Source organism: Nothobranchius furzeri, chromosome 15 (assembly GCF_043380555.1).
Source record: "Nothobranchius furzeri strain GRZ-AD chromosome 15, NfurGRZ-RIMD1, whole genome shotgun sequence".
NCBI lineage: Eukaryota > Metazoa > Chordata > Actinopteri > Cyprinodontiformes > Nothobranchiidae > Nothobranchius > Nothobranchius furzeri.
In genome coordinates this window covers 54,804,169-54,818,264 of record NC_091755.1, presented here as the reverse complement: position 1 = coordinate 54,818,264, position 14,096 = coordinate 54,804,169, and the positions used below count along the sequence as shown (strand labels likewise).

The window sequence follows — 14,096 nt, the reverse complement described above, 5'->3', positions numbered from 1 at the left end:
GTTGCAGAGACGTGTCAACCACGAAAGCCCTACAACATCCATAGCCTTGAGATACCCAGAACGAATCTCATCCGTCCCCGGAGCTCCGCCGCTGTGTAGTTGTTTGACCACCTCAGCAACTTCTGCCCCCGAGATTGGACAGTCCATCCCCAGGTCCCCCGGCTCTGGTTCCTCCTCGGAATGCGCGTAGGTGGGATGGAGGAACTCCTCAAAGTATTCCTTCAACCGTCCGACTATAGCCCCAGTTGGTGTCAGCAGCTCCCCATCCCCACTGTAAACAGTGTGAGCGAGTTGCTGCCTTCCTCTCCTAAGGCACCGGACAGTTTGCCAGAACATCTTTGGAGCCAATCGATAGTCTTTCTCCATGGCCTCACCAAACTCCTCCCACGCCCGAGATTTTGCCTCGGCAACTGCTACTGCTGCACCCCGCTTGGCTATCCAGTACCTGTCTGCTGCCTCCGGAGACCCACAGACCAGCCACGCCCTGTAGGCCTCCTTCTTCAGCCTCACGGCTCCCCGAACCTCTAGTGTCCATCAGCGGGTACGGGAGTTGCCACCACAACTGCACCGGCCACCTTGTGACCACAGCTAGCAACAACCACATCAACAATCGCAGAGTGGAACAAGGCCCACTCGGAGTCAATGTCCCCCACTGCTCTCGGGATGTGGTCAAAGCTCTGCTGGAGGTGGGAGTTGAAGACCGTCTTGACAGGTTCTTCTGCCAGATGTTCCCAGCAGAAACTAACTATGCGTTTGGGTCTGCCAGGTCTACGCGGCATCTTCCCCTGCCATCTGATCCAACTCACCACCAGGTGGTTATCAGCTGACAGCTCCGCTCCTCTCTTCACGCGGGTGTCCAAAACATACAGCCGCAAGTCAGATGATATGACTACAAAGTCTATCATCGACCTGCGACCTAGGCTGCCCTGGTACCAAGTGTACCGATGGGCATCCTTATGTTTGAACATGGTGTTCGTTATGGCCAAACTGTGGCTTGCACAGAAGTCCAACAGCAACACACCACTCGAGTTCAGATCAGGTGGGCCGTTCCTCCCAATCACACCCCTCCAGGTCAAGCTGTCATTACCCACGTGAGCATTGAAGTCCCCCAGCAGGACAATGGAGTCCCCTGATGGAGCACTATCTAGCACTCGTCCCAGGGACTCCAAAAAGGGTGGATACTCTGAACTGATATTTGGCCCATAAGCACAAACAACAGTCAGGACCTGTTCCCCGACCAGATGGCGCAGGAAAGCTACCCTCTCGCCCCCCGGGGTAAACCCCAACACACAGGCAGAGAGTCTTGGGGCTAACAAAAAGCCAAACCCAGCCCTCCGCCTCTCACCCGGAGCAACTCCAGCAAAGGAGAGTGTCCAACCCCTCTCAAGGACTTGGGTTCCAGAGCCAATTCTATGTGTCGAGGTGAGTCCGACTATATCTAGCCGGTACCGCTCAACCTCTGCCACAAGCTCCTGCTCCTTCCCCGCCAGCGAGGTGACAATCCATGTCCCAAAAACCAGTTTCATTGTCCGGGGATCGGACCGCCAAGGATCCCGCCTAGGTCTGCCACCCGATCCACACTGCACCGGACCCTTCATGGCACAAAGTGCCCCAGACAACTTAGCTCCTAAAATCATTAGGGCACTCAAACTCCTCCACCATGATACACGAGATCTGGAAACTGGAGATTTCATTTTTCAGTTTAATCTACTCAGATGAGTGTGTGTCTGTGTTTACACACTATGAATACTCTTTCTAGTCTTTGGGGACAGAACCAGGGCAAACAGAGTGGTGCCCTGGGGTTTATCTGAATAAAGTAAACCTTTAATAGTCCCTCAGCAGGGGGATTGTCACCGTTGTACCAGCAAAGCAACAGAGGGCAAAGTCTCTGTTAAATGTTTGAGTTTGCATTCTTTTCAAACACAAAGACAGGTGTGTGTTTGAACATAGCGGTTCACAACATAGAAACGTGATATATGATGGCTTTGCGGTGGAAAATAATCAGATCAACCAATTCAGGTGGGAATGGATCTGGTCCCACTTCCTCTAGGAGACAGAATGAGACGATATCATCATGTTACCCACCCCATCCACAGTTCACAGAATCACAGAATGATTAGACAGACGAAAGGAGAGGTCATCGTCTAAAACAACCACAGCAACGACCAGCTCTAAAGATAATCACAGCACTGGCAGCAAAACCGGTTATATAACCCAGATTAAACAATATTAGCAAATAAAGTGGAGATTAAAGGGAACCAGACTAATATGTTGTGTATTAGATTAACAATGACATTGGCAAATATGAAAGTAATATTCATCAAATTTATCAAATCTCCTTAAAAATGAATCCTCTCAAAAATGGACTGAAACAGATGTAACAACACGGTTATCAGCAAACTGTTTCCCTTTGGACACAAGAAAACCACATTTAAGGAGTTCTCTATCAAAAGTGGAGAGACAAAAAAAGGGCTGATGCAGAACATCAGATGTGCTCAGCTCTACATGTCCAGACCTGTAACGAGTGGAACAAACAGGTTCTGCTTTGAGACGAAGCCAAGGTATTTTACTGATGTTTACATGCTCTTATTTACAGAATCATGAGTTGTTCTGTGTTTCCAGGACTAAATGTTCTATAGCATGCTATTTTACACCGTTCAGAGCAATAGTAGACTCATATATGGTAAAATATTACTGTTGGCACTATGGAGGTGTTTTGCCATGAAATAAGGATGCACGATACATCAGCAACAATATGGGTCTAATAAGTAGAATGGGACAAAATTAACAACCAATATTTATTAAATCAGAAGTCTGACTTAGTGCTCTCTGTAAGAAGGACAGGAACAAAAACTGAGGAGCAGGAAAGGATGAGACTGTCCAAGCTCTGCGAGTAGAGCCAAACGCTTGGTTATTGTCCTGCTTCGGAGTAAAAACAGCAGAGCGGCAGACTGTTACAGACTCTCAGATCAGGTTTGACCCCTGGTACTTCTTATGGGACCAGGAATACAAGCAGGAACCTCAATACATCTAAATATGAGCCACATGTTCTGGGAGCTTTGTAGTGTTTTTATTCAGGCAGCTGTCACTAAAAAAGTATCTTACTGCTAAGAATCAGCAGGGTTACCTAACCCCACACACACACACACACACACACACACACACACACACACACACACACACACACACACACACACACACACACACACACACACACACACACAGAGCCATTTTCTACTCCAGTATTTCAAAAACAACAAGACCAAGTGTAAATCTGGGTGAAATATCTTGCATTGTTGACCTTGGGCATGTCCCCCCAGGTCGAGACAAGGTCAGCCACACTGGCCTTGCTGTTGAACTGAAAGGATCAACACGCTGCTACAAACCTGCTACACCTGGGAGGACACTTGGCTGCAGCAATGGAACAATGTGAGCTATATTTAACCTTTTATCTGTACCCTTGCTCACTGACAAATGAAAACACACACACACAAACACAATTTTCTATTTAAATCACATTAAAAATCAACATAAGGAAGGAAATTTGTGACTGAGCTGAGTAACTACTTTCTGCAAAGATGTATGTGTATAGGGAGCCTAAGTCTCCTCCCTTTCCAATCGGCTCATGGGTCCTCGGAAGAACAGAAAAATGAATGCAAGTCAATGGAGCTAAAAGAGCTTTTTCTAATCCGCTTGGCCTTACGCCCTGGATCACACACATGTTTGGCTGCCAATGAAAACTAATGATGGGCGTTTCGACCACGCCTGTTACGTACTTTGAGATTTATCAGCTTGTAAAAATTTGCAATTAGCATGACTACAAACCAGAAATCGGCGCGTCGCATATATGACGACACCACAGAATCTTCTCTCCACTAGCATAGCTGCTACTCACCACATGGCCAGATTTCTGGTGATTCTTTCCTCCTGAAGGAAGGATTTGAAGTTTGCTGAACTTACAGCCCTTTTCCCTCAGTTTTCTCCGTGTTTGGTTCGGTGATGTCACATTCATGAAGCACATTTGTAGTCCTGGACTTATTTTCACACAAAACCTAAAATAACATTTCCCTTAGTTCGAAAATAAGCGCGTTATTGGTATCAAAATGTGTCTTTAAAATTCACGGACATCATATGTGAAATCCAAGGCAAAAAACAAGCAGAATTAGAAAATAACGTGTTTCTCCGCACTGACTAGCATTCATATTTCTGATCTTTTGGGGACCCATGGTCCAGAAGTAGATGGGTGTGACTTAGGCCCTTTATTTGGTACAGACTGAATCAAAAAAAAAAGATTTTTGTCCCACCTGCTGCCTCTGGTGTCGTACTGTTTAATGTTTTTGATGAAGTGGATCTTTTTGGTGTGTCGAGGTCTCTGAGAACCACCAGAGAGGTTTCGAGTTCTGCAGGCAGAAACACAGGGACATAAATGTTAATGAGACGTCACTCCTCCTTCAGAAATCCACCAGTCAGGACACACAAACATTTTCACTCAGACATCTACTAAATACAGAGTACATTTATTAGTAGCGCCCAAATTTCTGCACCTGTCTAATGTTGTGTAAACAATTATTGCACACTCTCCATAAATCCTATAAACTTAATTTCCCTTCTCAAATATCACCGTGTATCTCTTATATGATACAGTATATTTAACTGAAATATTTGATTGTAACAACCAACAATTTATACGGGAAAATCATGAAGATTAACAAGGCTGCACAAACTTTCACATCTCGCTGTGTTTCACAGCAAAAATACTTTACAGTCCACATGATGCTCAGGTTTATCCTTTTCACTGAAGGTATGTACACATGTGTGTGTGTGTGTGTGTGTGTGTGTGTGTGTGTGTGTGTGTGTGTGTGTGTGTGTGTGTGTGTGTGTGTGTGGAGGGGGGGTGAAGGTCAGAAAGCGTCACCATCAAGGATTTAAACAACAGACTTCATCATGAAAGCAGTTCAAGGAGCTCAGCTAAGTGACATCACTGTTGTTACATAACAGACATCTGCATTAGCTTCACTTATACACACACACACACATGCACATGCACACGCACACACACACAACTGAACTGTGCATCCAGTTGCTGAGCTTAAATAATGTCATAAGACACGGTGCTCGAAGTCAGATTGTCCCCAATGCCTCAAGAATATCAATGTGCACACACACACCACACACACACACGCATGCAAACACACACGTGCATACAAATATGTAAAATAATCAACAAGAGTTTTGTGCTTTTGTCATGTTTTATAATCTGTTATGTTTTTCTTGTCATATTTTCATACAGATGCAAAAACCGTTTCATATAGATTTTATTTCTCTAGAGCCGAAGCTGATTACTTATTCTGAAACAGCTCAGACCTTCCGACAATGTCTCATGCTGATTATCAATTAATAAAGTAGGGATGATGAAGCGTTGCAAAGTACAATTTCAAAAAATAATTAACCCTTTCTAAACTTTTGCCCAGGAATAAAATCAAACCAGCTGAGTAGGTACATGCAGGTCAGCATATGAAAACAGAATCAGTCAGCTGGTTAGTCCCACTACTCTGTCTTTTTGATCCAGGCTGACTTGTACATGACGTTCATGTCAAAAAGGAAAGTGAGTAATTTATAAATATACATTTGATGCTATTTAATTCAGTTTTATTGTTTATTTTACATCAGGACCAGATCAAACCAGCTAAAACTTAGGTGGTGGACATAGAGAAAACCTGATGCTGCCTGGGCTCTTCAAAGCTAAAACAAATAAACCATGTGCAATACAAACAACAACATAAACAATACAAACTTCAATTTAATCAACAAACATAAATGCAACAATACAATGTCCAATATACCATATTCATTATATTTGGACATTCACACAGTCTGACCACAGCGCATATTGATTTACGTTTTATTTTTATTTTTTATTTTATTTATTTTATTTCAGATATAAATATAAACTATTAAATAACAAACCAGGATCTGTAACCAACCAGGAGAGCAAAATAACAACATGATCAAAAAGTTTAAAACAATATTTTCTACACAAACACTCAAGCAGATCTAAACCAAACGTCCCTGGAGGCAAGCATGATGGTTACACAACTGTCACTACATAGAAACACGTGCTTTCTCACATGTGCACACACACACACACACACACACACACACACACACACACGCATACACATGCATACACACGCATACACACGCATACACACAGCATCTGTTACTGTTTTTCTATGGCTGACCTGCAGACCACGGTTATCTCTGCAGCTCAGCCTCACCAACACAAGCCTATGATGTGAGAGAGAGAGAGAGAGAGAGAGAGAGAGAGAGAGAGAGAGAGAGAGAGAGAGAGAGAGAGAGAGAGAGAGAGAGAGAGAGAGAGAGAGAGAGAGAGAGAGAGAGAGAGAGAGAGAGAGAGTGTGTGTGTGTGTGCGTGTGTGTGTGTAGATTTGGGTATTAAGATGTTTCCCATAAGTCACTCTGGGTTGATGTATTGCCTCCTGCTGGGTATTCAACGCCGCAGAGATCTTATCAAAACACACATTTCTTTTCTTCAGGCTAGTGATTTTGAAAACTGCATCACTCCAACACTGATTTTCAGCTGCATGTAACTGCATGCAGTTGTAATCAAATGGCATTATGGCTATGGTTACAATAAATGAATGCATTTGTTTTAAAACAGAAATAAAAATGTGTTCTAATCCTCTCATGATCCACTGCTGACTTCTTAGAAACATTCAAGTAAAACTAATGTGAACCAAGTTTGAACAATATTAGGAAAACACACATTTTTCTTGTTAAAAAAAATCCATGTTTCTTACAATATATTTAGTGTTTCAGACATTCATCTTAACATGGTGCAGGAAGGCAAAGATGATCCATCAGATGAGCATGCAGATGCAGATCTTTATTCAGGTAGCTTGTAGCAGCTCTTTACAGTGTTGATAATTCTCACGATGTTTAGTTTAGCATCAATGCCTCTTCTTCAGACTCTTGGAGAGTACAGACGCTTTTTTCTCCTCTCCCTCCCTCCTCCTCCCAAGGCCCTCCTGTCTGCCTGTGCACTGTGCTTTCAGCATTTTTTCTGGAAACTGGAAATTATTAAACATGGAGCTGGTCAGTTGGTCTCAGCGCGATTGACAATTTTTTTTCAAAAATGAGAATGAGAGAAGGGGCTCCCGGATGCCCCTCTGGGACAGAGCCAGCTGGGTATATCATGGACTCCTGGAAACAGTGGAACCTGATCTGCCTCTCTCAACTGTCTGTAGATGATTCTGAAGATGTCTGGATATTCGTCGTTTTGGTGTATTAATAATAATATTGGCTTAATCCCAGAGCTCAGGAATGGAATGCATCATGCTGTGAACTCACAAACTCATATAATTGTCGAGATGAGTTGTAAGCTTGGAACTTTGGCTGAGATTCAGGCTCTGGCACAGAAGGTGGATTCGATCAAGGAGAGAGTTGACAGATCAGCATGGATTGGAATAGATTGATTACGCCATTATTGGATCTAGAGGGGTTGTAGACCAACAGAACTCTAAGGCAGAGAGGAAATTATCTGTCTGTCCCCAAAACAATTCTTATCTGAATCTGGTGCCCTTGGAGCCTGTGAGGCTGAAGTGAAAACTCCCCCCTCAGAAGAAATGTGGAATGCTGCCGTCGCTATGGAAACCCTTTCTCCCTATCCCAGCCTGGGCGGGACTGTGATCGGTGAAGGCCGTGGAACCGTATCTAGGAGTCACTGTGCCCTTTATCTCCCTCCCCAGTCCAAACGGAGGTGTTGAGCGCTGCTCCATGCGGCTGCACGCACTGAAGTGAGGAGAGTCCCAACCCTACCTCCCCACCTAGTGGACACTTATGTTGTGTATCATCTGAAGTCTGTGTGCATATCTGTCTGAGGTGTTTTTTTTTTTGCATAGTAAAGCTGCTCTCTCTCTGTTGAGGGTAACTGAAGTGCCTTTTTTCCCTCCCCCTGGCTCTATCCTCATATAAACCCTCTTGATCTATAATGGTAGCGCGACTCGTGTAACGAATGACCACAGTAACCAATTCTTGTCATGTGTCTATGTATGTATGTCTGATCTCAGAATTGTGTGTACTGAAACAACAATTGAATTTCCCTCTGGGATTAATAAAGTATTTTTGAATTTGAATTGAATTGAATATGAACTGTTTTGAAAACAGTTCTTAAAACAATAAATAGTAGGGATGCACAGATCAGTATCGGTGCAGATACCCATACCAGTATCGATATCGATAAAAGTTAACCGATACCAGGAACCGATACCAATGCAGTTGCTTAAAAGTGGCTTCACTGTAACTTGTCATTTCTGTTCACTTAATATTTTAGTTTACTGACAATTTCTATTCATATATTTTACTTTTTATCTACCTCACAGTCTTTTCCTGTTGAAAGCAGAGAAGGAAATAAAACTTGCATTAGCAGGTAGCATTTCGTTGTGTGGTAGAAGTATCGGTAATCGGTATTAACGAGTACTCAGATCCCAGTATCGGTATCAAATCGGTTTGGAAAAAAGTGACTAATGGGCCATTCCCATCTGTACCGGGTCGGCCCGGGCCGGGTAGCGTAGGTTGTTTACATATCTGGGTGGCCTGGTATTTTTCCGGGCCAACCAAGGCTCATTTTCAGCCCTCTTCTCGAGCGGGTCTGCTTCAGGCCGACCAGGGCCGACACACCCACTGCTGACAGCAAATTCACACCTTCCATTAGAGCAAGCCTCTGATTGGTGGGTAGAATCAGCCCACATGGGCTTAAGACAAGGATGTGTGGAATCAACCGGGCCAGGCTGGGGCCGGCTGGGGCTACCCGGCCCGGGCCGACCCGGTACAGATGGGAATGGCCCAATAGTTGCATCATTAATAAACAGAGTAAATAAAGGCAAGTTGTGTCTGCTTATGGATTTCTACTGAGGCTTATGGCAGCAGAAATATAGCAAAAATGACTGATATTTCTAGCAGCTCAGAACAAGAGTCCATTTTTTTCTCTTGGCTTACTTATTGGAGCTGTGTGTGGAACTTAGAAGGGAGTTTTAAATCATTTTATTGGGTTATAAAAGCATGTGTATTGCACGCTGGTCATGGAAACGACAGGTAGTGTGTTCAGCATGTTTACGATGGAAATGCTTCACATTAACTTCAGTTCAATACCTGACCTAGAGGTCGCTGCACAGAAACTGATACAGCTGCAGGAATGTCAGTAGAAGAAGAGTTTACCGGGTTAGGGTCATCTTCACCCCCAAACATAACTGAAAGTCTCAATTCATTCACGTCTGGCAGACCATAAATTCACAACAGTGCTGTTTTTCTTGGACATGGTGGTAGATTACCGTATCACTATCCAACCCTGCTTTAAACAATGTCATGTGATGGAATATTCTCAGCATTCCATTTTTATGAGCAGAATCCTGGAATATTCCAGAATGATTTCATTGTGTGGGAATGCATGTATGATGCATTCCCACACATTTCTTATATGATCTCTTATAATGATGTTTAGATAACTTAGGATAACATAAACAGACCCCAAATAAAGTCTAAGTTACACATTTGCTTCTTTTTAAAGACAGAACATCAGCATGAATAGACTTAATAAGGAATGGAATCATCAATACTTGGCAGATCTTCCCTAGTCATCATAATAAGGTCTGTGAATAATTGCTCTCCCAATCCCTCTAACAATATCCTGTGTTGCTCAGATCCAGTCTGGCAGCTGCAAATAATATTCAGTCTAGAAAAAGCCCAAACACACCAGCAAACACAATCACTATCATTAGGTTGTTCAGCCGGTGTGTGAGTAACGGTTTAAGCATCAAATTCATCCAGGCAAATGATAGACTGTCATCATGAAGAACTTTAAATAATGCTCTCAGTGCTGACACAACACAGTCTTGGACACCGTGAACATGATAGGAGACCTCTCCCAGGCTCTCCAAGTCTGTCCCTGTATCTGAGAGTGGATCTAAAGGCTTGTTACATCAACAGTCCAACCAACTTCCTATTTCCATGAGAACCAGCGAGCTTCATGTCTGTGGGATGATGTGGAAACTTCCTTCTCTGTGGGAATGGAAAAATCTTGTGTGAAAAGTCCCTTGCTGCAGAATGTGATGATGATACTGACTGGTGTTCACATCCAGAAATATCTGCTTGTATGTTGACCAACATCTTCAAGGGTTAGGGTTAGTGGCCTTGAGAGAGTAACCCCAACATGAGTCAAAAACAGCACAGATGTTTTTCCATCATCTACTTTTGGGCTTTAAAAATAATCATTATTCATATTGTTTTGTAATTCGTTGCTAAATTAAAGCATTGATTAAAAAATGAAAACAAAAACATTGGTAGATGTGAAAAGATGATGCACCATGAAAGGGATGTTTTATAATAGGTATAATAAACAAGTTATAATAGTCCTAGTCTAGTCAAACCCTTTTCATGAGCTTTATTGCACCAAATCGGTTTCAAATAAAGCAATCTCTGCAGCTTTATTCTGGACATTTTCAGTACCTTCCTGAATGAACCGTTTAAGAGTTCTGTCATTTTGATTCAATTAAGCTGTTACTAGCCTAGGGCTGGGCGATATGACGATTTTAGACCGTTTTACGATCTACACATCTGACGGTTTGTCATTTTTGAGAGACCTTTTTATCACGATTCACAGCTCTGCTGTTGAATTTCTGCCTCTGAATGAAAAGGGAACTTACCCCAGGCGAATGACATGCCTTTGTTTGACCCTTAACCAATCAGAGTGAGTCATAGTAATATATTAGTGCCCCGCTTGTTTTCACCTGTGTGTGAACAAACATGGCTTTGGCCGCGGCTGAGCGACAACGAGGTTTTCGTTCCGAAGAGGAACGCCTTTTCTATAGTACCGACCGAGCACCGATTCACGTCATTTCAAACGGTGCCTCGTTTCGGTACCCGTCCTTCATAACGAGAATTTGCCAAGAAAGCTGCGCATACGCAAGAGCGTTCTGTCGTCGGTCCCTGTGAGCGAGTTGTAAACAGAGCAGCATGGGTAGAAAGAAGAACGCACGCTAACGCTTGGGTCCACTTCACTAAATGTGATGGGTAACTGGGTGATGAAACCAGCAACAGACACCGATCTAAGTGAGACATCCTCATCTTAATCTGCTCTGGTAGGTAAATAAAATGTTTAAGATAACGTTAGCTCGATATGTTAGCTTCCGTTTCGCTAATGGTGCATTCGCTTTCTCCTCGGAACTCCAAATTTCTGACTAGAAGAACATGAACGCGCTCTAAAGTTTGGCTTCACTTTACTAAATGCGACGGGTGATTGGGTGAAGATGAAACCAGCGACAACGATCTAAGTGTGAGGCATCATCGTTTTAATCTGCTCCAGCAGTTAAATAAACTGTTAAAGATAACGTTAGCTTGATATGTTAGCTTCCATTGCCACCGTTGTTATCAGCTAATGGTGCATTCGCTTTCTCCTCGGAAATTCTAACTTCCCAGTAGGAAAAATCAAATGAACAAAGACGGCCAAAGGAATGAAGATACACAGTAAATTTAGTTCACAGTAAAGACGTTTGCTTCAGTTTAATTATCAGCTTATAAAACTACAAGGACGATGTTAAAATACAAACAGTTGAATGTTATTTATTGTGATATTTATCAAATATTGTTATATATTGAGAAAAATATATATTTAATTATAAAAGAGAATTAAAATATTAAACACTCAAAAGTATCAAATTGGTACCGTTAAGTACCGGTATCGATTCGTAGGTACCGGGAATTAGTACCGGATCGATTCAAATGTCAAAGGTATCCATCCCTATCCATTATATGGAACTGGTTTGGTTTTTCACCAGATGGCAAAGAACAGCGAAACGTCATTTGCAAAGTTTGCAAGGAGAGCGTCAAGGCAAGTGATGGCAACACCACAAACTTGTTTAATCACTTGAAAAGAAGGCATCCCAAACAATACAATGAGAGCCAGCTGGCAGCTAAAGCTAAAAAGCCTGCGGCTGCAGCGGCTAGTGTTTCTTCCAGGCAGCAAACGCTAACAGAAACACTCACAAAACTCACTCCTTACGACAGAGACAGCAGACGATGGAACAGCGTGACAGATGCAGTGACGTACTACTTGGTTAAAGATTTGTGTCCCGTGCGAACAGTAGAAGCGGGATTTAAGAAAATGATAAAAACATTGGATCCGTGCTACGAGTTTTCCAGCCGCATGTATTTTTCGAACATTGCCATTCCACGCATGTACGCTGAATGCAAAGTGAGAGTTGCAGAAAATATTCAGAATGTGCAGTTTTTTGCTACCACAAGCGATCTCTGGTCCAGCTGCACATCAGAGCCGTATTTGAGCTTAACTATCCACTACATGAGCAACTGGGAGCTACATAGTATTTTGAACAAGTTAATGTTTGCACAATACATTTGCAATTGACATGTTTGCACTTTAAATATGTTTACGATTTTAATTTATGTTAAGTTACTTGAAAAACGAGTAAAACTGATTTTTGTAATTGTTTCTCTCAGGGCTTTTATCATCTCTGGTGTGAGTTTAAAATATATGTGCGTTAGCACTGTGTTGATTATCCCTAATATGAATAAATGTTTGTTTATTCAATGTTTCTCTTCTTTAATACGCAATTGAAGTTATGCTATTCATGGATAAAAAATTGTGATAAAATCAAAATCGTGAAAAAATATTGGAAAAATCGTGATATTCTATTTTTGCCATATCGCCCAGCCCTATACTAGCCATACCCACCCACCCTCTGATTGGCTGCTATGAGGTGAGGAGCTTGGATATCTGGGAGGGGCCCAAAGTAGAGATGCTGCTTTTCCAGCATTGACAAGTCGCGGGGTTGAAAACAGATTTCCCTGCTGTGATGTCACAATAAGGACTTTTTCAAACAGGACATAGAGGTAAATTATTTCTGAAACCTAAATCTGATAAAAGATGGATGAACATTTTTTTAATGTTTGTAGTGGAAACAGAGAAACCAGGACCTAAAAAGTCTTACTGTAAGGCAGCATCAAATTATTAGTGATGTCTGAATTTTTTTTAAATCATCACACTCTTTAAACACTTTCACTACTTTATACTGCTGCCATCTCTTCTCTTTGTTATGGCTCTAAAAATACCTGCTTTCAGTTCACTGCTCTTCATTTTACTTTGTAATACAACTCTCACATTTTAGAACGGCTACCAACATGTCTATTCGTAAAAAACAAAGATTTTCAAAAGAGCTGACACAGATAGTGGCAACACAAAAGATAAGCATTCAGCCTCTCATGGAAGTGAAAAGCAAAAGTAACAAAAATGGAGCTTAGATCTCAAAGATGCTGTCAAACTCAACCAAGACAAGCTCGTGTGCTGCCTCAAATTTGTTGATGACATAAAAAAAGATTACTATCAATCTAATCCGTCCCAGAACTGAATTTTCTCAAGAGTCCTAATTCGCTCAGAGGGATCAAAAAGATTTGTTCTTGATGAGTCGACAGCTGTTTCAGCCTCACAAACAGAGCAGCAGCAACTAATTAGATGAAGGTCAGAAACTGCAAAGTGTAACGTCATGAAATGGACTGATTTTAAAGATCCCACAGGCCATATGCAGCCAGAGCAAATAACCCTGGCTACTATATGTCCTGCTGTTTCTTCCCTTGTCAGGAGTCTGTGAGTCTGCACAACTCAGCATTTTAATCAGATGACTTCATCAGCTGAGCGCAGCTTCATCAGATAAGAAAGGCGAACAGTAGCATTATTTCCCCAATGTTCCTCACAAAAGAACTCTTTAGATAAACTTTTTATTCTCCAAAAGAAAAGAAGATCTTATAATTCAAAATAGTCATTATGAACTTTTGTTATTATAAGCAATGAAATGTCATGAAACTGTGTTCAAGGTTTAGTAGTGTTTACTAGGTGAGGTCATCACCATTTGCTCACACCAAGCAAGAGTAAGGTTAAAATTAAGAATGCTCGACACATAACTAACCTTGTCCCTAGACTCAGAGACTCTGCGTCTCAGAGGATGTGTTTCTGAGATTTCTGGTAAGTTTGGTAATAGATAACAGCAGGTATATAAACCAGCCGCTCT

General features: G+C 42.1%; 1 protein-coding gene across 1 annotated transcript in view; it reads right to left on the bottom strand.

Annotated features, from left to right (window-relative positions):
• Positions 1–14,096, bottom strand: part of cables2b (Cdk5 and Abl enzyme substrate 2b) — a 58,669-nt gene that overhangs the window by 13,609 nt on the left and 30,964 nt on the right. Inside the window, exon 2 of the mRNA XM_070545019.1 lies at positions 4,305–4,400. Coding sequence (XP_070401120.1) covers positions 4,305–4,400 — 96 coding nt within the window. The remainder of the gene's footprint in view (positions 1–4,304; positions 4,401–14,096) is intronic.